The sequence below is a fragment of the Bos indicus x Bos taurus genome, chromosome 7 (assembly GCF_003369695.1).
Source record: "Bos indicus x Bos taurus breed Angus x Brahman F1 hybrid chromosome 7, Bos_hybrid_MaternalHap_v2.0, whole genome shotgun sequence".
Taxonomy (NCBI): domain Eukaryota; kingdom Metazoa; phylum Chordata; class Mammalia; order Artiodactyla; family Bovidae; genus Bos; species Bos indicus x Bos taurus.
The window spans coordinates 10,597,638-10,623,421 of record NC_040082.1 but is presented as its reverse complement, the minus strand read 5'-3'; the positions used below and the strand labels follow the sequence as shown (position 1 = coordinate 10,623,421).

General features: G+C 37.2%; 1 protein-coding gene across 1 annotated transcript in view; it reads right to left on the bottom strand.

Annotated features, from left to right (window-relative positions):
* Positions 1–255: 255 nt before the first annotated feature.
* Positions 256–25,784, bottom strand: part of ST8SIA4 (ST8 alpha-N-acetyl-neuraminide alpha-2,8-sialyltransferase 4) — a 103,534-nt gene continuing 78,005 nt past the window's right edge. The window contains exon 5 of the mRNA XM_027545529.1: positions 256–4,611. Within this exon, the coding sequence (XP_027401330.1) occupies positions 4,329–4,611 (283 nt within the window). The 3' untranslated portion in view covers positions 256–4,328. The remainder of the gene's footprint in view (positions 4,612–25,784) is intronic.

Genomic DNA, 25,784 nt, shown 5'->3' with positions numbered 1-25,784 from the left:
ATTCCCTCAACTACAAACACAATGCACCACACACACACAAAACCTGTTCATGATTCCCGGATGTCCATGAGAGTGTTGATATTGTCCATATTGTTCTGTATACACTTTAAAGAAATGACTGGCTAAATTGCAAATAGCTGGGGCTAATGGGGAGGGAAAACAGGAACCCTACGTAGAGCTTGTTAAAGCTGGTATCACCCACCTTATGTTGATGTGCAAAGCGGAACAGACCTTGTAGATATGAGATAAGAGAAATATGAAAAAAATGGGGTTTAATTTATTTTACAGTTTTACAAATGATAAAACAATAACACCTGATTGCTATACATAAACAAAAGGGAAACAGTGTTGAACAGAATGAACTGGACAGAATAAACCTCATCTTTCAATTCCACAGATGATATAAGAAACACTCAGTAGCAATTATTCTATGCAGCAATACTACCTCTGTAAACTCTTTTTTTTTCCCCCTGCTATATACATTTGTAACTCTTGTGCTTTTGCATACACAAAGAAACAGTAATTATTAAAAGGTGCTACTTAAATGCAGAGACAATGGTTCTGGAGCCACAATCTGAAAACTGCAATTCAAATACATTGCCAGCTTGAAGACTTTTTTTTTTTTTTTAATTTTTTTAAAGATTTGGGATATACTAGACCCTCATTGTAACTCTAGGTATGAACAACATATAATTTAGTTACAAAGTAGATCCCTTTAAAGCAGGTTAGCAACTGAAGTTTCAAAAGAACTTCTTTATTCTAAAGAGGTCTTATCTCCAGAGTGCTTCACAGCATAAACCCTGAAGACATGAGCGTAACACAAATCTAGTGTGTGTATATTACAGACTCAGTGTGTATACACACAGACACACATATATAACATTGTATATATGTATCACACATGTCTATTTGTACTATGTAGATATATCTATAGCACATATATAATAAAATATCTATTTCTAGGTGGGCTTTATTTGGATTTTCTTTCATCAGATAGGAACGATAACCCTCTCTCACTCAACTTGTCAAACATTGGTATATTGATCATGTCTGATGGGGAAACTCTCAAACTGGTAGAGGTCACAACTAACTACACATAACTCTTCCTATACCCCTTCCACAATTATGGATACTCCCAACAATAACCACAGAAAACAAATCTTTTATGAACCAAACACCCCACTGTGTGTATTATGACTAACGGGCTCAATCAGAAATAAATTACTTTGTTCACCCTCTTCCTGCGTAGTAGCTTAACAACTAGTTGGTATGTACACTACCTACAGCATTATTTAAATAAATTGCTTCTGTAAGCATATATGTAGAAATTCCCATTAGCAACTGATATACATTTCATATGAGATACAATACATAAACACATTTGAATGCCCAGCACCTTCTTTCAGACAGAAAAACTTTCAGTCTCATTTCATCAGTCCTGTGGGCTCAATCATCAGATCTGCCCAGAAAAATCTGTTACTGATTTATTATTTTTTATTCCAGCAACTTAATATTAAGTATAGAACAGGCTGGGTAATAATGATGAAAATGTTTCCATGGCCTCTTCATGTCAACAGCATAGTAACAACCATGTTCTCGAAGGGACAGGAGTGTTTCACACTCAGCTGCCTGAGTATTGCCAGGTACAGGTTTAAATCATGAAAAGGAAATAAAATATTAAAGCTGTGAACATAGTCTCAGAGGAAAAAAAACAAACGCAAATATTTCAAGTATGTACTTATAATTTGATTTCATCGTGATCGCTTTTGCCCCCTGATTGGTTAGATCTGAATTCTTTTTCTTATTCTTGCTGTCAGCCTTCAGTAATCTGCCTGCCCCACCCCTGTAAGAAGGCCATAGTGGATGGTGAAGGGGGAGGGGAGATGGAAAGCGCTACAATAGGGAATGGATCGGTCGGTCTTGTACAGTTTGTCTTCTTTGAACACTAAACGCCTTTAATTAAATTCATTCTTGAGTATTGAAAGTTCCCTGAGATGAACAAAAGTAGTCTCAGTCGATACTGAAGCCCTTTTTAGATGCTGAGAATTTTCAGAACTGGGCAACATATTTAGAGAACATAAAGCATAGGGTAACAAAGCAATGTGAAGCTAAAAAGGCACTACTCAATGCATTTATGAGATGAACATCAATGCACGGAACAGCGAATGTCTGGGATGCTTTTGCTGTGGCCTTAAAATTGTCTAAACACATTTGTTGAAAGTGCAGACAAAATAGCAAGGTACCTTGATGCTGCTTTTTACCTCCAATGAGTTCTGAGATGTATCTTATCTATAAGAATTGACTTGTGATTTCAAAATGTTTATTGAATTTAAATTAAAGACTACTCAAACAGCTTGTCTGCAAGTCCAAATTAAGTAATTGCCTACTTTTGATTGGTTGGGTAAATCAGACTTTTAAAGTTTACATTCAAAATATAGACCTAATCCTTTAAAAACTTCCCAATAATAAGAGGTTCAGTGATAAAAGTACATCATATTCTATCCATTTTGGGCTATGTATCTCTTTTCTGGATTCTATTTTGTTTTATTTGAGACACATAAGTTTTCAGAAAATATAATCTTCTATACCCCAAGGTTCTATCGTATTTCTAAAAAGAAAACCACATATTATTAATATATTGAGAACTGTATTACTATGAATATCCTTTTTCTTGATAACATATATATATATATATATATGTATATTCTTTATGCTATTTATTCTTTTTCAGGCCTTCTTCGCCAAGAAACAAAACATATATATTCCTCATGCTATTTCTTCTTTTCGCAGATTGCCTTCCCTAAGAAACAAGAAGTAATCTATGTTGTTTCAGGCCAAGAGTAGAAGTGGGAACGAAGCACTTCTGCTTTCTAAAGAAACAGTTTACCGTCAGAATTACCTACCAGCGTAGTAATTACCAGAAATTGGCCTGTTGGTCAATTCTGTTATATGTTAAAATTTTCAAAAATCACTTTATTAATAATTTCATGTGCTTCTCTGGAAACACATTAATGTGATAATGTGAATAAATTTAACTATAGAAAAAATATTGGTCAATTTAATTAATCTGAAGTTCAAAATACTGACATACAGTCTCATTGTTAAACCTCTTAAAATTATCTCTGTGATGAAAACAGCACTCTATTAATCATATTATTTCTGCACTAAGAAATTTTAACAGTCATCTACAGAGCAAGTCAGTGTTTCTATCTGAATTAACAAGCGGGATATCAAAGAACTGGAAGTCACATTTCAGCCCTACCAGTCAAACATTTACTCTAACGGGCAAATGCTTCCAGAAAATCATTATGAAATGTAAAAGCTGTAGAATCTTCCTTCAAACAAAAATGAAGGTTGAGTTTGGAAAATTTAAAATACCTAGAGACAATTTTCACATTAGTAGCCTCGTAATATACTAATATGTTATTTTCATGAAAGGAGACTGGTTTCTTGTGTAGACACATCAGTATAATCTTTGGTACCAAAAGTAATTTTTTTTTTTCCTGCTAATTTTACCATCTCAGATGACACAGAGTTTGTCTTTCCTTTAGAGTGGCTCGAGATTACTGAGTGAAACAGTTTAGCTGGTACCTTCTACACCACTGGGAAAAAATTGGGAGGTTTACAGTTGTGCAAAATAAAACTTTTTTTACAAAGTTATTGTGTGATAACTGCTTAAAAAATACAAGAACTTTAAAAACAATCACTTAAAGGTCAATTATCTCATTCATATTTATCTCAGAAAGGATTTCAAAGCACCCCGATACCCAAAAAAAAGAGACTCCAGAAGGCAAACACGAACAGAAACAAAACATAAAGTTTATCATGATCAGACTCAGAGTCCTGACTGAAGGCATTTACTTGAGTTGTTTAACCTTACAGATTTCACTGCTCAAACTGTTTCCATCTTGATTTCTGCTGACAGGACAGTTCAGTTTCCCCAAGGGCTGAGTTGTGTTCCTGGGTTCCTCTTCTCATGTGCTTGGCGTTGCAGTGGCAACCCAACAGTGATGAACATTTTTGCTTCGTTAACTAATGACGAGTGCATTGTTGGATCTTGTAAACACTACTGATTATACATTCAAACTGTGTTCTGAGTGGAAGTGGCACTTACTAGGACCCTTGAAGTCAAAATACTTAATTTTTAGAGCACTTTGCAGGTATTTCATCAGCTGGTAGTAGATTTCTCATGAATGTCCTTTAATCACCTTTCAGGTAAGTGGTGGATGCTGCAACCCAGTCTTGTATTGGATCCTGTTTTTCAAATCTTAGGAAGCATCTTCAGAAAAGAAGTGCATATCAGTCTGCTTGTATGTTTCAGGTGTGCTTTATTGCTTTATGCACTTTCCTGTTGTCAATTTCAGAGCTCCTCTATTATGTAGCACATTTAATGTTTTGAATTCTAACGGCATCCTATGAGGACTTGCATTGGAAAAGTACCTATATTTTAAGTCATCATAGTAATGATATTTGACAGCTTTCCCATTCAAATCCTTAGGGAATGGCCAGAATCCATACAGGTGAATCTCATCACAGAATCTCGTGGCAAGTGTATACATGAGTAGACCTGTGCTGGGTCTTTTGATGGGAACTTTGTTTGTCAGCCAGTAACTGGGAAGAAAAAACATACACACAAGAGAAGAATTTAGAGAAGCATTCAATATAACCTATAGCAAGCATACTATGTATAAAGTAAATGAAATGTGAAAAGTAACTGTATAAGTGACATTAAAAAATTGCTGAAGGAATAATATATTGCTCATGCATTTAGAAAATTGAATGCATTTATTTTATCTTTCTTATCCTTTATTTTCTTGCTTATTTTGAGGTCACATGAATAGCCAAGAGACCAAGAAGGTGAGTAAATATTACTGTGGAATCTTATATTAAAAAGAACTAGAAGAAAACATTTATAGAACCTGCAGAGTAGAATCTTTTCAGAAAGGGCTAAATATAACTGCAAAAGGCACAGTAATTGGGCAGTGATTAAGCAATTTTCTCAGAAAAAGAGGACTTGAAACTATGCCTACAAGTTTCCAAAATCTTTCACATTTCAATTAAAAATCCAAACATAAATGCTTTGCCTGTACTGCCGGGGTCCAGCCCCGGCTGATCCAGGGAGTTCAAAGCAGGGACGGCGTCGGTGAGGATCAGGATACAATAGCTTCAATTAGATATTAATTAGAGATGTAAAGAGTAATAGAATGAGGATAGCTCAGCAGGAAAATTCAGTGGAGAAAAGAGGCTGAGTAGCTTGGTTTACACGGGAGACCAATAAAACTTTAAGACAAGAAGCTTGCACCACTTACGCAGGCCGCAGGCGTCCTTCCATTCTCCCGAAGGAGAGGAGACACTAAGGCCTCCCCGGTCGGATCTTAGAAGCCCAGGCATAATTAGTAAGCATGGTGGGTTCTGCGCTCCAGATGGAGACTCAGCCAGAGTTTGAGAGAGAGAGTGACATGGGGAGACCAGTCTTTCGAGAAACTGATGCCAATTCTTTATTTTCCAGTCTGTTTTTATACACTGAGATGTTATACAAAAGTCACGCGGGGACAGCAGTCCTGACTTTTATTAAAGTCAGGTGTTTCATACAAATGTGCACAGAGGTCTGAGGGGTATTACATCATCTTCTGGCCAGGGGGCCTGCTGACAATTTATGACCCTCTCCTTGTGACAGTGGTCAGTCAACCAGGACACTTATTTCTCCAGGGGTGATTATTCTTAAAACAGACGCCACCCAAATAAAGTTACATTCCTATAGGGTGAGGGTGTAGTGGGTTTTAGTTAAGGAAAGAATTTACTTAGCCTAAGGTCTAATGTGATTAATATCAAAGGTTAATACTTATTTCTTCTATATATTCATTAATGTGTGTAATGGCAGGGGATATGGAGACTTAGCAACAAACATTGGCTCAACAAATGAAAAACCCTTCACCAATACAGTTTCTAATCAGCCCATTATACTTATACTAATAGCTTTCTAACTTTTCTAAGGAACCTGTTTTTAGAAGGTTTAAAGCATCTCGTGCCTCTCACGGTTGGGAGGCTGTGAGCAATCACATGTGGCTGGACAAGCTTGTCAGGCAGGCTAGAGAACCTTCAGAGGAGTTTGTAGGTTGAAACACTCTTGTCACGCCCAGGAGTTTTTATTAACTGGAGCTCTAAGTTAACTCCTTCTCTGAAAGAGGTGGTGGGGGACAGGCTCCTGTAAAGTCAGAGGTGTAGGTGAGAGCACAAAGTAGTAAAGTAGGCAGGCTCTGGTTATGGGGGTAGATGGCCCCCAACACTGTACTATACTGACTTATTCAACTCCAATTTCTAGGTCACATTTTACTAAAGCTAATTAAGAATACTGCCTCAACCCACAGAAGAACAAAAACATAGCACAAGTAACAAATATTTGTAAATCATTCACTGCTTATGCTGTGATTTGATAGAAAAATATTTTTCAATGCTGGTAAGTATTTTATACTATTCTTTTAAAAAGGCAATAAAATACTCCAAAATGTTTGATCCACCTTTGTTGCCAAGCTTTGTTCACCTGAATAGCATGCACACTCACAAGTTAATCACCACCTCAAACAGGAAAGGAGGCGTCCCAGCCTTCTCGCCACAGTCATGATCTTATATGGGGTCAGCTAAAGTTAAGGAAGAGTGTGGATTTTCTTTGATATAAAAAGTTGTCTACACTGCCAGAAAACTCCTAATCCCAGGGACTATTAATCAGTGAGAACTTCCAGGAAGGACTATACCTGCATACAAAGCTCAGCAGCACCCAGCTGCCAATGGTACCCAGTGCAGGACGCCTCTCCCAAACAACAAGCAAGAAAAAAACACAAAACCAGTCATCAGCAGACGGGATTCCCACAGACATCCCAAATCATACCACCTCACATAGTCCTGTCCATTGCAGGGGAAAAAGATAAACTCACCTCCTCCCACTAGAATGCAGGCACAAGTAACCCCCAACACTAAACCAACACAACCCACTGGACCAACTGAGGGCAGAAATCAAAAGGAAGAAGGAATACAACCCTAGAGCCTGGGAAAAGGAGACGTCAAATGGAACAAGTTGGGAGGGCGGGGGCGGGAAAAAGACAAGACACAAATATAGTGCAAATGAAGGAACAAGGTAGAAACTCACAAGATCAAAAGTGGTCTAGTTACAAATGAATTTAATAAAATTTGGTTTTTTTTATTTTGGTTTTTATTATCATTTCCTATTCAAGGAAATATATAACTGGCTATCCAAATATGAGGGTAAGATTGTTTGATTCTGGTCATTGCTATATTTAAATCCTTTCCTTAGATTTTACATAATATTGTTTTCCTTTTTCTTTTCTAAAAAATAATTTATGAAGTTTTCCTGGCTGGATCAAATACATCTACACTAATGAGTACAAAAACCCAAATTTTGTTTTATTTAATTTGGTTAAAGAAATATTGGACTTTCAGACCTCACTACATCCAAAACAGGGGAAATATACTTAGCCGTTGTTATTCCTGTTTTCCTTTTTTTCTTCTTTCCTGCCTTTTCTTTGAACCAGTATTGACCTTTCACACTTTTTATTTTTCTTGTTGGGTAAAGGGCATGTGCTGAATATTGTGAGCAACGTGAAACGTGTTATGAACTTTCTGTTAACGCAAGTGTTTTGAGAAAGCATATTCTCAGTAAAGAAGGTTATTAAGGAATTTTTAGAGAAGAACATCTAAGAATTTTCTCAAAACCCAAAGGCAGGAGCAAAACCCGTAGCACATATACTGTTAACATCATGAAGAAACCACAGACGGATTTTGTGCAAGGAGCATAAACTACAGCCTGGAGGCTTTGAAGAAACTTTGATACAGCCGGCAGCTCTCTCTGCTCTGAGAAAGCAGGTGTTCTTAAGATGAAATGGTTATTACAGGAAAGTTTTGTAAGCATGATTTGTGTGTGGTTACAAATGTCAGCTGAGGCAGTTGGTTAGTTTAAAAAGTGCATTTATAAATTTTTAAAGTGAATGAAGTAAGCTTAGTAAAAAAAAAAAAAAAAATCATTTCCATCAGGGAATGTCAATTACTGGAAATAGTCTGGCAATATATGGGCTTCCCTGGTGGCTCAGACCACAAAAAATCTGCCTGCGATTCAGGAGACCCAGGTTCAATCCCTGGGTCAGGAAAATCCCCTTGGAAAATGGAACGGCAATCCACTCCAGTATTCTTGCCTGGAGAATTCCATGGACAGAGGAGCCTGGCAGACTACAGTCCAAGGGGTCACAGAGTCAGACATGACTAAGTGACTAACACTTGGCAGGATATTGGTCATGCTGAATTATCTTATTTCTAAAGTGGGAGAAAAATAGATAGGAGCAAAAAATGTAACACTATAGCATTTGTATGGGACATCAAAGTCACATTGTGTGTAATTACAAGATCATGTTATAAATAACTTTTGTGATGTTTGGCATACAACAATTTGAATAATTTAAAAAAAACTGACACTTTTTGAGAAATAATGAAAATAAATAACATCTTATTTGTTTCTAGAAAGAAATCACAGGAGAAAAGGCCTTAATAAATGGCATCAATATGTAACAGATAAATTTAAACAAAATCATCTAAAGCAGGTCAAGAACTAAAGTCATAATTATTGCTGTAACATTCTGTGAAATTAAAAAAAAAAATAAGGAGCCAAACCAAATACAATCAGTAAAAGTTTACTGAGTGTTTAATATAGCTCTAAAGTGAAAACTGAAGTCACTCAGTCGTGTCCGACTCTGTGTGAACCCATAGACGGCCTCCCACCAGGCTCCCCCGTCCCCGGGATTCTCTAGGCAAGAACACTGGAGGGGCTTGCCATTTCCTTCTCCAATGCATGAAAGTGAAAAGTGAAAGTGAAGTCGCTCAGTAGTGTCTGACTCTTCGAGATCCCAGGGATTGCTGCCTACCAGGCTCCTCTGTCCATGGGATTTTCCAGGCAAGAGTACTGGAGTGGGCTGCCATTGCCTTCTCCGATAGCTCTAAAGTTATGTTTGAAATCGTTTAGGCCAACCTAAACTATCAAGATTCAGTATTTGTCCAGGAACACAGTACAATTTTAAAGAATCTGTGAGTATCTACTTATATACAAGCTGGTATTTAAAAACTACAAGTTTCTTGTGAACAGTTCATTGAAATAGACTGTTAAGTTTTTAACTCTAATTAGGAAAAAAGATGGAAGGCAATTAACTGATAAAATAATGAACTATTCATACTCCAATTCAGTACAAGCTGTTCTAATTTTTATTTCAAATTCTTATCTATTATGGTTTAAAATTCAGCAGTGTTTTCAATTCAGCAAATAATCTAGTTTCCACATATCTATTTCTTTGAAATGAATGCAGAAGAAAAGTATTACCTATAATCCAAACACAAATTGACAATTACTGCTACAAGGTGCTGAATCCTTTTGTTTCTCTAGCTGTTTTGAATCAATATATATTAGAACCATTCATAGACATACATAGGATATTTTCTATCAGCTAGACTCAGTTTTATTTCAAAGACTATTAATCCCCCTTTCCCTCCCTTCCTTTCTACTTTAATTTTCTAATACTCTGTCTTGTATGAAACAAGCTCACCCTGGATTTGCCGTGTAACTTTCTATAGATGTAAAACTTTCCACAGTTATTTCTGCTTCCCAGCAAGGTATTTTATCTTCTCTTCCTCCAACATATCAGTCCCATTTCTTATTTCAAACGAACGCAACTTGAAATGCTTTTACTCACCACATTGGTGTGCTATAGAAGGCCAAATTTATTGTCAGAAGTTACGGGTGTGAATCCGTAATATAATGCCTATGAGTCCTTGGGAAAACTACTTCTTCAGACTTTGGTTAATAATATTTAACATATAACATTGTGATAGCTCATATGGTAATAACTGCAATGCAGCGGATCTGGGTTCGATCCTTGGACCAGGAAGGTCCCCTGGAGAAGGGAAGGTCTGCTGCTGCTTCTGCTGCTAAGTCACTTCAGCCTTGTCCGACTCTGTGAGACCCCATAGACAGCAGCCCACCAGGCTCCCCCATCCCTGGGATCCTTCAGGCAAGAACACTGGAGTCGGTTGCCATTTCCTCCTCTGATGCATGAAAGTGAAAAGTGAAAGTGAAGTCGCTCAGTGGTGTCAGATTCTTAGCGACCCCATGGACTGCAGCCTACCAGGTTCCCCCGACCATGGGATTTTCCAGGCAAGAATACTGGAGTGGGTTGCCATTGCCTTCTCCTGAAGGGAAGGTCTACCCACTCCAGTACTCTAGGCTGGAGAATTCCACAGACAGAGGAGCCTGGTGGGCTACTGTCCATGGGGTTGCAGAGAGTCGGACAGGACTCAGTGAAAAACACAACATTGTTAGGATAAAGTAAAAGAGGTAGTAAGGACATAGGAACATAGCATAAAGCTTGACACGCAGTGGTGGCGGTGATTTAGTCACTAAGTCATGTCCTACTCTTGTGATCCTGTGGACTGTAGCCTGCCAGGCTCCACTGTCGATGGGATTCTCCAGGCAAGAATACTGGAGTGGGTTGCCATGCGCTCCTCCAGGGGATCTTTCCGACCCAGGAATTGACACACAGTGAGTAACAGTAGTTGAACTTCCATGTAGCCCACAAAACCTATTCTTCAATCCCGCGCCCACAGCCTACTTTCTCTCGGAAACATCTGAAACTACAAATGGGTTGGATGTGTCATTTCATCTCAGTGGTGTGTTTCCTTAGCTGAGAAACAAAACCATCTGACCGTATGGCTTTAGGGTTTCCTCTGTTTACAAGATTCGATTACTGTTTCAAATCTCTGTGAAACTGCATGCTCCCTGAAGCCGCGTGAAACTCTTGTTCCAGCTCTAGCTTCCTCCTCCCATTCTGTTCCCTTTACCTTCTTTAGTATTTAATACATTCACAGCAAATGCATTTGATGACCAATCGATATTATAATGGGTAATCACAAGCTTAAAATAAGGAGTTGAGAGATCACTGAGGATCTGGTCTCAGACATATCTCTGCACCACTGAAAACGTTAACTGTCTTTGAACTGTACCAGGCCCAAGCTCACCACCAGCTGTGTTCCCAACAGCACCTGGCAGCTGCAGCCTCCAGCTCTCAAGGTCTTTCCCTGTGACTATGCAACCATTTCGGATTCCAACCAAGCTTTACTTAACAAGCACCCTTACTTTTTGCCAGGTCCAATTATAATGATTGATACACAACTCATGTAACTAGGGGCTTCCCTCGTAGCTCAATTGGTAAAGAATCTGCCTGCAATGCAGGAAATCCAGGTTCAATCCCTGAGTCAGGAAGACCCCCTGGAGAAGGGAATGGCAACCCACTCCAGTATTCTTGCCTGGAGAATCCCATGGACAGAGGAGCCTGGTGGGCTACAGTCCACGGAGTCACAAGAGTCAGACACGACTTAGTGACTAAACCACCACCACTCATGTAACTAACTGCAACCTTGAGATTGTTTTCCTTTATAAGCCTCCTTCATTGTATAGTTCTGTGGTACACAATTCAAGTGTTTCTTGAATATATATCTCCTGGGCAAATATATGTCTCCTAACAAACTCCAAATAAACACCTTTTTATTTCAATTAGGTCTCCGTTTCTAAAATTCTGCCCAACATACTTAATAGATGCTTCTTGATTTTAAAGCCTGCAACAGGTTACATTTTCTCTCATAATCAATTAGATAATAATCACCTCAGGAGCCAACATGCATGATTGTTTTCAGAAACACATGTTTTTGAAATTAAAGCAAAAAATGTTAAATTCAAAGTAGTATTTAACATACTGATGATAGCTCATACTCAACACACTGGCAAATAAGGAATATTAATTTGTATTTATATTTAAACAAAGAAGTCAAAAAGCTTAGAAGTAATATATTTTTTCCTCTTAAAATATTATTCTTCCTGAAATCAACCAAGGAAATTTCTAGAAGAATTTGAATAGAGAGAATGAATTCCCACTGTGCCAACAGTTTTAATATTATACTATAAGCAAAATATCCATTCAAGAGTCCAGAAATTATTTTCTCTGGGATGGGAGGTGGAGTACACAGCCCAGTGTGCCTGTGCATTCTGAGTTCCAATGAATCTTCTGTATTTCTCCACTCATACTTACCCTCCTGCAACCGAGCTTTGAGCTTGGCTCCAGAGGAAGATTCTGTTAAAGGTACACAGTGTGGCTTCTGGGTGTACAATGTCTGCAGAAATCTCAGACATTATAAAAGAATTCGTTTTCATCGTCTTTGCAGAAGATGTTTGCATCTTTCCAATTCTACACTCCACTCCCCTAAACTAATTCTTTTATAATATCTGAATATTGTATTCTGGAACTGTGTCTTCCACGCTTGTCATTATTTAAGTTCATTGTTAGGAGGAGTATGTGTGTTCAGATTATAAAGTTTAAGACTTCAAAGCAATCATCCCTGGGCATTCTGAAATAGAATATCACTGCTGTTTTATTTTCAACTATTCAAATTGTCCTTTCATTGTATTCCCAGTCTGCAGCATACTACATAACATGATTTGATTTTAAAAGTGCATAAAACTTATTTTTTTCGTAAAACTCTTGTGGTAACCTTCATGATATCTTTTAGAATTGTTGAGATAGCTTGGCTTGTCACAAAACTAGGGTTGGTGATTTTTTTTTTTTTTTAAAGAACTTCACTGAGTTCTCACTGTACTCATTGAGAATTATTTAGTCCACCATGAATTAATTCTATTATTCCAGAGAAGCAAAACGTGATAGATCTTATACCAAATTCTTATGTGAGGAAACAAAAGGACAGAGTAGCATATTTAATGTGATTTGGCAAGATAGGAGTAAACCCAGGAGTAGGCGATTTATTAAAAGGTAGTAACAGTAATAATAATGTATTATTTATAATGTGCCAGAGACAGTGTTAAGAGTTCCATATATGTAGCCTTCTTCCTTCGACCCTTACCACAAACCTGTAAATGTATTTAACAGATGAGGACACCAAGGCTTGGGAAGGTTAAATAACCATATTAAGGTCATGGAATTTGAGAATGACAAGCCCACATCTATCTGGCTATGATGATTTCAATTTCAGCTAAAAAAGAATAGGATTCCTTAGCTTCTACAAAGCCTTCATCTTGGAACAGCAAGTCCTTAGGACAATCTGCAACACAGAGTTCACATCAGGAAAAATAAACAACTGTAGGGTGTTTTGGTGATTGACAGTCTAGTATCAATAGTGATGTGTTTTATGGAGGGAACTGTAATGGCTTTCTTTTTTTTTTTTTCAAAGGTAAATAAGAGCTGACCAGTATAAAGTACCCACTTTTCCACATAAGCACTCTCAAAAGTGTTTGAAGTCAGAAGATGATTTCGTAGTTTCAATATGTAACTTATTTAACCACATTGAAAATGCCAAAGGCAGTGACACTGAATCAAAGGGTAGGGATTTTCATGCAGATTTGAATAAGGCTTCTAAAAGTATTTTGAAGTGTCATTAAAATGAAAGCAGGAATTTGCAACCTCAAGAGGTCAAATTTATCAGTAATTTTTTTCTGTGTGTCCTTTATATGCAGAGCTCTGTACTGAATAGGTGATAAAAAGAAGAGAGAAAATTCTTTCTGCTGAGGCCCTTCATAGTATACATACAGATAAAATATTTTCTTCATAAGCCTAATTCATCAGAGGCATAGAGAGCTCAGAGCTTGTGAAAAGGAATAGGGTTACTATTTTGGGCTAATAATCTACATTGTATTTGGTTCCTATCTGTTACTTGATGTATACTATAGAAATGAGTCTTTTGCCTGATTCTTTGACTCTGAATTCACTCTTCTTTTCATCTGACCAGGTACACTGTCAGGCTGAGCGTAGATATAGGGGTAAGAAAGTCTAGATCCACTTACACTATGTTGGCTTTGCCAAGAGTCTCATGTTTTATCACTGAATATATAACTCCCATTTTTGTGATATTACTAATTTCACTTCATACATTTTCAAAGTACTCTCACATGTTCCTCTTAAAATCCTGTGATATATGCTATAGGATATATTACTATCCCTGTTTCACATAAGGTGCAGTTAATAGCTCAAGAAGTAAAAAAATAACTTGTCCAGTTCTGCCCAATGAATGCTGGTGTTGTACACTGACCTGCTGGTAAATGTTTTAAAGCAGACACTGGCTAGGGGAGACAGAGAGTTGCATTTCTGTAGCACCTGTCAATTTCTGTGGTGTAAATATTCCCATCAGGGCCAACTGCAACCAACTAAGCTGACATCATACTGTAGGGTGCGTCTAGTCAAAGCTATGGTTTTTCCAGTGGTCATGTATGGATGAGAGAGCTGGACAATAAAGAAAGCTGAGTGATGAAGAATTAATGCTTTTGAACTGTGGTGTTGGAGAAGACTCTTGAGAGTCCCTTGGGCTGCAAGGAGATTCAACCAGTCCATCCTAAAGGAAATCAGTCCTGAATATTCATTAGAAGGACTGATGCTGAAGCTGAAGCTCCAATACTTTGGCCACCTGATGCAAAGAACTGACTCCTTCGAAAAGACCTTGATGCTGGGAAAGATTGAAGGCGGGAGGAGAAGGGGATGACAGAGGATGAGATGGTTGGGTTGCATCACCAACTCAATGGACAAGAGTTTGGGTAAACTCCGAGAATTGTGATAGACAGGGAGGCCTGGCGTGCTGCCCTCCGTGGGGTCACAAAGAGTCAGACACGACTGAGTGGCTGAACTGAACTGAAGCTGACATCAGTGAGCACTGAGCTGGAGGAGGGATGGCAAAATCAGCTCTCGCAAGGTAGTACAAGCCAGCTTCACTACACTACTGGCAGTAGAAAAGAGATGGAAAATAGTCCTCTTGACCTACAATCTCATTCCGTTTGCACAATAAAATTTAACACTAAAGAACCTTCCCTTAGAAAGATTCCCAGGTAGGGATTAAAGAGAAAAGGTGGAGGTATAATGTGTACCTTTGTAAAGATAACTTCACTATATCCTAAGAGGGAAGCTTAACTTTATTACATAAAGCACAGTGCTCTCTTTCTATTTTTATCACATTATATTTAACTCAGTGCTGGATACACACTGAGTACTTAGTAAGTGCTTGCTTAGTGTATTATTTCTGGCACCTTACAGATCTGTAGTGTTAATGAGATGGAGCATACGCATGCCTTGGCCGTCTCCAAGTGACAACAGTCAACAGTGGGAAAGTGCAGCAAATGTTGGTGTCTTGGCTTTGTTTTGTCTTCAGCAATCTATGTGGTCATGGGCAAACTACTTAAACTTATTCAGCCTTGGCTTACTTACCAGTAAAATGAGATTCGACATATGGCTTCTCCTACACTTAAAGCTCTCATTTATAAAAGCTCACAAATAATACCTGAATTCTGCCTGAGGAATGTGAGTGTTTATCCACTAGTAGCAGCAGTCCATGGGAAATAGAGGGGGAAACAGTGGAAACAGTGTCAGACTTTATTTTTTGGGGCTCCAAAATCACTGCAGATGGTGACTGCAGCCATGAAATTAAAAGACACTTACTCCTTGGAAGGAAAGTTATGACCAACCTAGATAGCATATTCAAAAGCAGAGACATTACTTTGCCAACAAAGGTCCGTCAAGTCAAGGCTATGGTTTTTCCAGTGGTCATGTATGGATGTGAGAGTTGGACTGTGAAGAAAGCTGAGCACTGAAGAATTGATGCTTTGAACTGTGGTGTTGGAGAAGACTCTTGAGAGTCCCTTGGACTTCAAGCAGATCCAACCAGTCTATTCTAAAGGAGATCAGCCCTGGGATTTTTTTGGAAGGAATGATGCTAAAGCTGAAACTCCAGTACTTTGGCTACCTGATGCAAAAAGTTGACTCATTGGAAAAGACTCTGATGCTAGGAGGGATTGGGGGCAAGAGGAGAAGGGGACGACAGAGGATGAGATGGTTGGATGGCATCACCGACTCTATGCACATGAGTTTGGGTGAACTCTGGGACATGGTGATGGACAGGGAGGCCTGGCGTGCTGTGATTCATGGGGGATTCAAATAGTCGGACACGACTGAGCAACTGAATTGAACTGAGCAGTGGTCCAATCTTTCTGTCTTGCTATTAACTATAAATTATTCCAACTTTGATAACATGTCATGTGACAGACATGCGTCCTCTTCCTTCAACAACGTTACATAGCTCTTTTGTAAAAGTCGTCCTTGCTGAAAAAACAATTCTAGTTTCCTGTAATAGTTGTAATGGGAGAGCAGATGATTTTATTTACTCTCCAAATCACAGTAAAGTTATACTTGTTATCTAAAAATTATAAAATCATCCATCATAATTTTAAGCATTAATGCTTAAAATCCTGAACTGGCACATGGAGCCTATGGTAAAAAAATAAAAATAATAATAATAACATGAACATAATGCTACAGGCTTTAATTAGTTTCTGTTATAACCCAACTGAATTCTGAAAAACAACTGAATGTATAATCTAAATTGCCAGAATGAGGAAGTGGTGATGCTCAAAAGGTGAAATATTGGCAAGGTAGAAGGGGGACAGTCTTTTGAAGTATGATGAAGGAATTAAATGAGGTTAATGCTAAAGCGCTTTGTGAATGGTCCTTTTCATGAGGGATCAGGCGACATTTTGAAAATGAAAAATTACAGAAACTTTACATTTCTCCTCCTAAAATTAAAAGGAAGCAGTGAAGTCATTTATCATAAGACAGGGAGTCTTACAAGAAAAGAAAGAGGAATTAAGAGTAAGTAGAGTAGGTAATCCTAACACTTATCAAAAATGGCTTAGATACTGGCAGGTGAAAATGATAGCAGTGATTTATCCATGAGATTTTCCCCTTTTTACATAAACATTTATTCTAAGGAGGCACTTAGAGATTATACTTCCACATTCCCCAGCCAACATAAGCACAGTTTCTCAATAGAAGTTCATTTTACTTTAGTAACAAAATGTAAACAACTCTTCTAATGGCCTGATGATCTTATTTTATCTTCATTCAGACTATTTACAAATGGATATGCCCAGTTTACATCAATAAGTCAGGTTACAGTAACCTTCCAGATAGGTCTGGCACTCAAATCTATTTTAAGAGGAGTAAGGAGCAGCAAATGCAATCTATAATCCATTCGATAATAATGTGATCTATAGTCCACTAAATAATGAAAAATGCTTACTACTAAAGTGTACAAACTAAACATCAGCCAAAGATCAGAGTTCTTCTCAAAACCCAGTGAGAATCAGAATCAAGACAGTCATAAGCAAGTTCAAAGTACTTCTTTTAAGCTTTCTCAGCAAGCATAAAAACAATAACATTTGGGGAGGGTAGTCAAATATAGATCAGTATTCTCTATTTTTATTCCTGTCATAAAGTGTGTGACGCTGAAGAGATGGACCATTTAGAAAACAACCTTGTCCTTGGCATGGAATTATCACTCAATAAAGAACTTTCTATGAGCATGTAAGTTGAGAAAGGGGTTTCTGGCTGAGAGAAGAGTCCCATGAAGGAATATTGCTGAGACAATGCCAGCAAAGCAGGGTTTATGACCTGTGGTGGCGGTAGTGGTTTAGTTGCTAAGTCATGTCGATGTCCGACTCTTGCGACCCCCATGGACTATAGCCTGCAAGACTCCTGTCCCCATGGGATTTTTCAGGCAGGAATACTGGAGTGGATAGCCATTCCCTTCTCCAGGGGATCTTTCCAACCCAGGGAATCAAACGCAAGTTCGATTCTTTACTTGGAAGATTCTTTATTACTGAGGTGAATTTTTTTACCATTGAGTCACCCATGAAAGCCCAATATGCTAAAGCTACCTGTCACTAGAAATACTATTGGTGTAATTCTGTTCCACAAGTTTAATTATGGGATAACACATATATACCTGTGGCAGATTCATTTTGGTATTTGGCAAAACTAATATAATTTTGTAAAGTTTAAAAATAAAATTGTAGTTGGAAAAAAAAATTAAAAAAATTTTGAAGGCAATAGGGTGATAAATAATATTTTTCATTATGTCAAATATTAATAAATATTTGGGAATTTTACTCCCTCCAGACATCAATGTGCAGTTGATGAAAGTCCAATCTAATGAAATCAATGCTAATTTTCCTATCTTTTCTTTTTTAGTCTCACTTAATCCTGATTCCTTCAACATATTTATAGGCAGAATCACTAAATTTATAAATCACTATTAAATAGTTGCTGAATAGAAGACCATTAGTAGATATCAAAAAGATAATGTTCTTCTGAGAAAATAAAATAATCAGAAACTCAGCTGTAAACACAATTACATTATGTAAATACTATTCTTTGCAATGGAAAAGTACAAAAGTGAAAACAGCATTACAAAATCAGGCTACTGTGTAACAAAGTATACCTTGCCTAGGACTTCCCCCTATTCTAATGCTTGTCATAACATTCAGTTAAATTACAATGCTGAAAAAACGAAGCTGGACCCCGCCATCATATTACATGCAGGAAATAACTCAAAATGGGTCATAGACCCAAATTTCTAAAACTCTTAGAAGAAATACAGAAGGAAAATGCCATGACCTTAGGCAAACCCTTCTTAGGTACAATACAAAATGCTCAAGCTACAAAAGATAAAACAGACTGAACTTCATCAAAATTAAAAAAAAAAAAATTATGCCTCAAATGTGGCCATGAAAGTTAGAAAAAAACCCCACAGAATGGAAGAAAATATTTGCAAACCATATATCTGCGGAGAGGCTTGTATCTAAAACACATAAATAACTTCTACAACTCAATCATAAAAAGGCAAAAAACTCAGTTTTAAAGTACGTAAAGGGATAGCCGTTTTTCCAAAGAAGACATACAAATGGTCAACCTTCGCATGAAAAGGCAATATATATCACCATCCACCAGGGAAATGTGAGAGAATTTTGCAGCTACTAGATGGTTACAATAAAAAGACAAATGATGATGATGATTGGTGAAGATGTGAACAACTGGAACCATCATAGAGTGCTAGTGAGTGTGTCTGCGAGGAAAATGAGACAGCCTCTTTGGAAACTGTCTGCAAGCTCCTCAAAAGGTTAACATGGAGTTATCTTATCATGCAGCGATTGCCCTTCTCTCAACTAGGCCTCTACTTTTTGGCCTTCTGTAGTGTTCTTGCCTGGAGAATCCCAGGGACGGGGGAGCCCTGGTGGGCTGCCGTCTATGGGGTCGCACAGAGTCGGACACGACTGAAGCGACTTAGCAGCAGCAGCAGCAGCAGCAGCCATCTTTGCTGAGGTCAGTTTTTGCAAAAACCCTGCCAAGTTAGTTTAGTGAGAATCTCTCCACCACTGGTATCTGATCAAATTTCTCATACCCTAACTTTGATGTTCAAGTTCTTGGCCTAACTTTAGAAGAGTCTCATTAAGCCTATTAAGTAAAAATTACCTCCCTGAATCCCCTGTCTTCTCTCAGAATTTTCCAACCCATACTCTGCACAATGGCCGTACATTTCTACCTTTTTTTTTTTTTTTTGCTGTATTCAGAACTAACCTCAGTTTGATTCTGAAGTATCTTTTTCTTATGGCAATAGTTTCTGAATAAAATCTGTTATCATTTTAGTCAGAGTCTGTCTGGCTCAGTTTCTCTTTCATAATTATCAAGAGAACAGAAAACATTTGATCATATAAAAACTTGCAGACAGATATTTATAGTAGTATTATTCATTATGGACAAAAAGTGAAAACAAGCCACATTTTCATCAACTGATTAACAGATAAGTAAAATGTGGATCTATCTATACAATGGAATATTACATGACAAACAAAATGAAATACTGAAACCTGCTACATGGATGTGACGAGTGATTGCCAAGAGCTGTTGTTGGGGGTTTAGGGGGGAATAAGTATTGACTGTTTTGGAGTGAAGAAAATGTCCCCAAATTGATTGTGATAATAGTTGCCCAAATCTGTCGTTATAGTGATTTAATTATATAATTTAAAGACTGAATTATCTTGTATGTGAATTATGTAGCAATACAGCTGTTATATTTTAAAAAAATGTAATAATGAACATCTATACCTCATATTGGGAAGGAGATAAGGTCCTAAGTCAAAATTATTTTCCTTTAATGTTATTAATATAAATTCACAACTCAAAAAATTAAAGGGTAGAGAACTATAAGCCTACAGGACCTAAATAACAAATAATTTAAAATTACAATATCTATCCTCTATTAGGGCTTCCTAGGTGGTGTAAGTAGTAAAAACAAACAAACAAACAAAAAACCGTCCTGTCAGTGCAGGAGACACAGGAGATGCTGGTTTGATCCCTGGGTTGGGAAGATCCCTTGGAGGAGAAAATAGCAACCCATTCAAATATTTTTGCCTGGAGAATCCCATGAACAGAGGAGCCTGATAGGCTATAATCCATGGGGTTGCAAAGAGCCATAATGACTGAGCACGTAAGCACATCATCTATCTCAAAACAAGAAATGGAAAAAAAAGTTCAGAAGCAACTATGAAACTGATCTTATTGTGTTGTACAACTATACCGCTTTGGTACTATGGAAAATCCTAGGACTTAAAATAGAGTCAGCTATCAGAGTGTGCTCTGCTCAAATTGGAATCTGCTTTGTGAGATTCAGCTGCTCCTTGTCATGTCTGTTTCTGTTTCCTGTTCTATAAATTTGAACTAGAACACCTTACCTTCTGGGAATATTGGAGAAATTGAATATACAAATAAGTGTCCACTGTGAATTCATATACAAATAAATTTTAGGATGTTGCATTTGTGCTCAGCTGTGTCCAACTCTTTGCAACCCTATGGACTGTAGCCCACCAGGCTCCTCTCTCCGTGGAATTTTTCAGGCAAGAGTATTGGAGTGGGTTGCCATTTCCTCCTCCAGGGGGTCTTCCCCACCCAGGGATTGAACTTACATCTCCTGCATTGACAGGCAGTTTCTTTACCTTGGATCTACCCGGGAAATCTTATTCTATTGATGTGATTGTATTAGGTAAGATCAGTGACATCACCTGTGCACACACCTAAGTAACACTCAATTTGAGTTTAGTTTAGTTTACTTTGTTTAAAGAACTTGTTGAATTATTGCTTGCATTATACAACTAGGGCTCAAAAAGCATCTAGCAAAACAAAATAAAACAAACAAAAAACCCAATAGTTACTTCCTTTAAACTTGTTAAATTTTAAGAGGCAGGAAGAAGTAATCATTAGGTTTCCATCCAGAATATGAGCTATACAATTCAACTGAATATAGCAATCATGAAATTCACATAAATTTAGAGGCACTGCCTAAGACAAACATTTATTTTCCAAGATTTGTTTTCTTTTAGCCATACCAATATAATAGAAATTCAGAAATGAGAGTCACAAAACTTTCTTTTCACATTTTAAACAAGAATATAAGTTGATGGAGATAATTACCTCAGACTTCATAACAATAAACTTATCAAGAGGGTGAAACATAACTCTCTTTAAAATGAAAATGTAATTGAAATGCCTTTTTGTTGTTGTTGTTGTTCAAGAGGAATATTTCCATAATAAAGAATCTCAAATCACTTCTCTGATGATTGATTCTACTTGGGGGGAAAAAAAGTCTCAAGATAAGCAATTTGTGGGAGTTGGCTTACAAAGCATGTATACAGTATTCCTGACCATCTGCTTCTCTTTGTGTTAACACATTCATGTAATATTGTTTTGTAGGCTGACCTAAGGTGCATTTATAAACTTCATTAATGCATGAAACACACGTAGAGTACAGAAAGCAAGAGATGAATCTGGGGAATATACAGGTTCAGAAAGGGAGTAGGTACTTCTGGGGAATAAATTACATTTACATTCTGGAATAAAAGTGATCAGGCTGAAAATATTGAGAAATCTCACACTGAATCTCTATGGTTTTGCTTAACAAATAAAACATCCCGAAAATGTCTCAGTTGCTATCTTACTATTCATCCTTTCAAATATGGAAGATAAATGAAACACAATCCCAGAAAGGCTGCAAATCATTAAAATTCACAGAGACTTTGTTGTGAGAGCTGTCCAGAGGATCCTTCATTTTGTACAAGCATGAGCACAAGCCTTTTCATCTTTGGTCTAACAACGGTAAATGAAAGCAAACTCAGGAACTCAGGGACTGAGCAATACATCTGAAGAACACTAAATTATAGGCTCCAAGAGAACAAAAGCAGCCAACGTAGGGCATTCTGGAGAGTCCCTCAATTAAGTAAGAAAATATACCTAATAAGTTCTTAAAAATGCCTGCTTACATGAGAGACTCAGTAAATAAGATCTTTAACCAGCTTCATTAGAACCAGTGATTATTCACTGAAGAAGGGGAAACAGGTAGATTTTTGGAGTGAAGTGGAAATAGAAGGAGATTAATAAACATTATAGTTGTTTTGACGAATGGTTTAAGTCATACCATTTATTTTGAAATTGCAAATATAATTAAAGGGTATGAGATTTTGTGGGTTTTAAAAGGGGACAAAGTTTAAAAATGCTTTGAGGATTGTCTATACAGTCTACCTAAAATATTTTACTGTATTAACATTAAGCTTCCTAGATGATTTTGAAATGTAGTAATAAGCAAAGACACAAAATGTGTATGATAACTGTCTTTGATAATTGGAGCTCCCAAGTTCTTAAGCATTTAAGTATTCTTAATTCTCTAATCTAGACCAATTTCTAATTAATTTAGTCTCAAAAACCTTAAAGAAATTTAAAAACATTCATTATAATTTTTCTTCTTATGGCAAGAACTACCAGGTCAGAGACAGGCTCTGGAAGAACAGGACAGTGACTGAATTCCAGACATTAAAAGGGCTTTTTAGGCCCAGCAACTGACTATGGTAAGAAAAAGACATTATATTTTTTGCAAATGGATGATCAATGTATAGATACATATGTATTTTATAGCTATAGAATTAAGACCTGTCTTAATAGGTAGATTTTTTAAATTATTTTTTTTACAAAAGTATATTTGATTTATAGTTTGTGAATAGCTTTTCCTGAAACTGGATTGCCAGTAAGTCTCAATTTAAGTTGACTATATTAAGGTCAAAATATAATTTTAATTTGTATAGTTTACTTAAAATATAATTTGGCACAATAAATCAAATCCTTGCCAGAAGGATAGTTCACTTCCTTTTCTCTTAACATTTCATCAGCACTTTCTGCATGTCCAGAACTCTAGTTCTTTGAAGAGTATTTTAACCAAAGAGAAAAACAGGCAATTTTTACACTAGCTAAAAACCATCTTTTCAAGATATAATAGAAGTGTGGTTAGTTTGGAATGACCTAAAACTATTTTTTACATGTGGTTCTATAGACGAAAGAAACTGGAACTGCGATGCAATGCTAAGTGGTGATCTTCCAGATTTTAGTCACACACTCTGACCAGTTTCCCTGTTGACTGTCTCTTGTCCATATTTAGGAGCTGACTACATAGTCTAATGTGGGAAAACACTATTCCTTTTAAAAAATGAAGTTCTACTTTAAATTTTAATTTCCAGTTGACTTATCCAAACAAAGCTGGTTCAGAAAGGGGAAAAATTATAAATTGCTTACATCTGTTCAACCTAAAACATTATTCATAATCTGCCAATGATGATGGCTAAGCCATCTGGGGAATATGATGGGTACTTGGTGGCGGGGGGAATCTGTCACAGCGCGATGAAGAAATGACATGTGTGGAGGTCTTAAGGTTACCTCATAGTTCAGCGATGGCGTTCAGGTATTTTGGAATAGACAAGTTCTGAATTTATATACACACAAACCACAAAATGTTCATCTATTTAACAGTTTTACACAGTAAGCAGGGACATGTTTGTTAAATAAAATGAGCTGTTGGAAGCAAGAAATAAATGATTGGAACAAATTAATATAGGTTATGATTGGGAAATAGGACATTTTGCTATAATTAATAATGTGAATCTCCTTACAAGTATACTATTAAGTATGGCCATTTTATATATATATATATATATATATATATATATAGTTATAGTTATAGTTATATATATATAGTTATATGGTGCATCGGAGAAGGCAATGGCACCCCACTCCAGTACTCTTGCCTGGAAAATCCCATGGACAGAGGAGCCTGGTAGGGTACAATCCATGGGGTCGTGAAGAGTCGGACATGACTGAACAACTTCACTTTCACTTTTCACTTTCATGCATTGGAGAAGGAATTGGCAACCCACTCCAGTGTTCTTGCCTGGAGAATCCCAGGAACAGGGAAGCCTGGTGGGCTGCCGTCTATGGGGTCGCACAGAGTTGGACATGAATGAAGAGACTTAGCAGCAGCGGCAGCTATTGGTAATATTGTAATATGGTGCATATTACACTTACAGTATAATTATACATTAATACATAGGAATGCACATGTAAATACACATATGAATATGTGTAATATGCATCACTAGTTTGCTATGCAAAGATGTATACATACAAATATCTCACATGTGTGCATGCTAAATCACTTCAGTCATGCCCGATTCTTTGTTACCCTATGGACCATAGCCCGCCAGGCTCCTCTGTCCACAGGATTTTTCAGGCAAGAATACTGGAGTGGGTTGCCATGCCCTCCTCCAGGGGATCTTCCCAACCCAGGGATCGAACTCGCATCTCTTATGTCTCCTGCCCTGCCAGACAGTGCCACTTAGGAAGCCCACAGATATCTCACAGGTACATTAAATATCAGAATATCTAGATGACAATATTGCCTTAAAATCAAAAATAGTTTGAGACAGCAAGTTTTTTGAACTTCAGTATTAGTTGCATCAAATGTTTCTCTCATTTCCTTTTTGCTATTAGAATGAAGTTTGTTAGTTGACAATGTAGATCTGCATAATTCCTGATAAAACTCTGGCATTTTTGTTATGAGACTCATTTTAGCCAGTTTTGTCAAGAAAATGACCCTATTTCCTACTTTTTAGAAGCTTTAAAAATGAAATTAAAAGAAAAGAAATTTGGTCTAAAATTGATTTACTGTCATCTATTTGGACACACTTGAGGGACCATGTACGTTAATTCCCTATTAATAAAATGCTTATATAATCACTCATCTTACTCACTGAACTTCTCTTGACATTAATGGTACAAGTGAGAAGTTTTCAAACCCTATTATAAGTTTTGGTTTTAGTGCTATAAGCTGGTAAAAACATTGACTAGAATAAGTTCCATAGCAAGGAATAAATATGAAATAATTCTTTAAAATCTGGGTTATGGAATCATCTGTTCTGCAAACATTTCTTTAAAACACCTTGGGGGAATCTAGCAATTTTGTCTTCATTGAAGAAACAGAAGGACATCAATGTGTATTTTATTTATTTTTTTTAAATTTAATTTTATTTTTAACTGGAAATGGTACAATGTGTATTTTAAATCTGTCTGGTTTCCAAATACTGCCTAACCCTCTCAAATACAGATGGAGAGAAATACTGAACAAGTCTGCCTCCAGAAAACACTCAGCAATCAAAGATGACCCCCAGTCACTTGCACCCATCTGCATATTTAGTGCAGACCATCCTGTTAGGAAAAAATAAAAAAAATCACATTCAAATGTGACGGAGCCCTGCATTTGTATTCATTCCACCATGGAAACGGTTCGAATGCTTTTCTCTGGAGACTTATGTATCTCTGTGACAGCTGCATTGCCACAATATGCTGAAGTGGCTCATCTTGACAGGTCATATCCTGGATTTCACATTCTGAATGGCAGCTGGGATACCAGAGAGTTTTCTCGCAGTGGGTCGGCCCTGGCTTTAACCAAGCCCTCCCCAGCTTCTATGACAAAGTTGCACG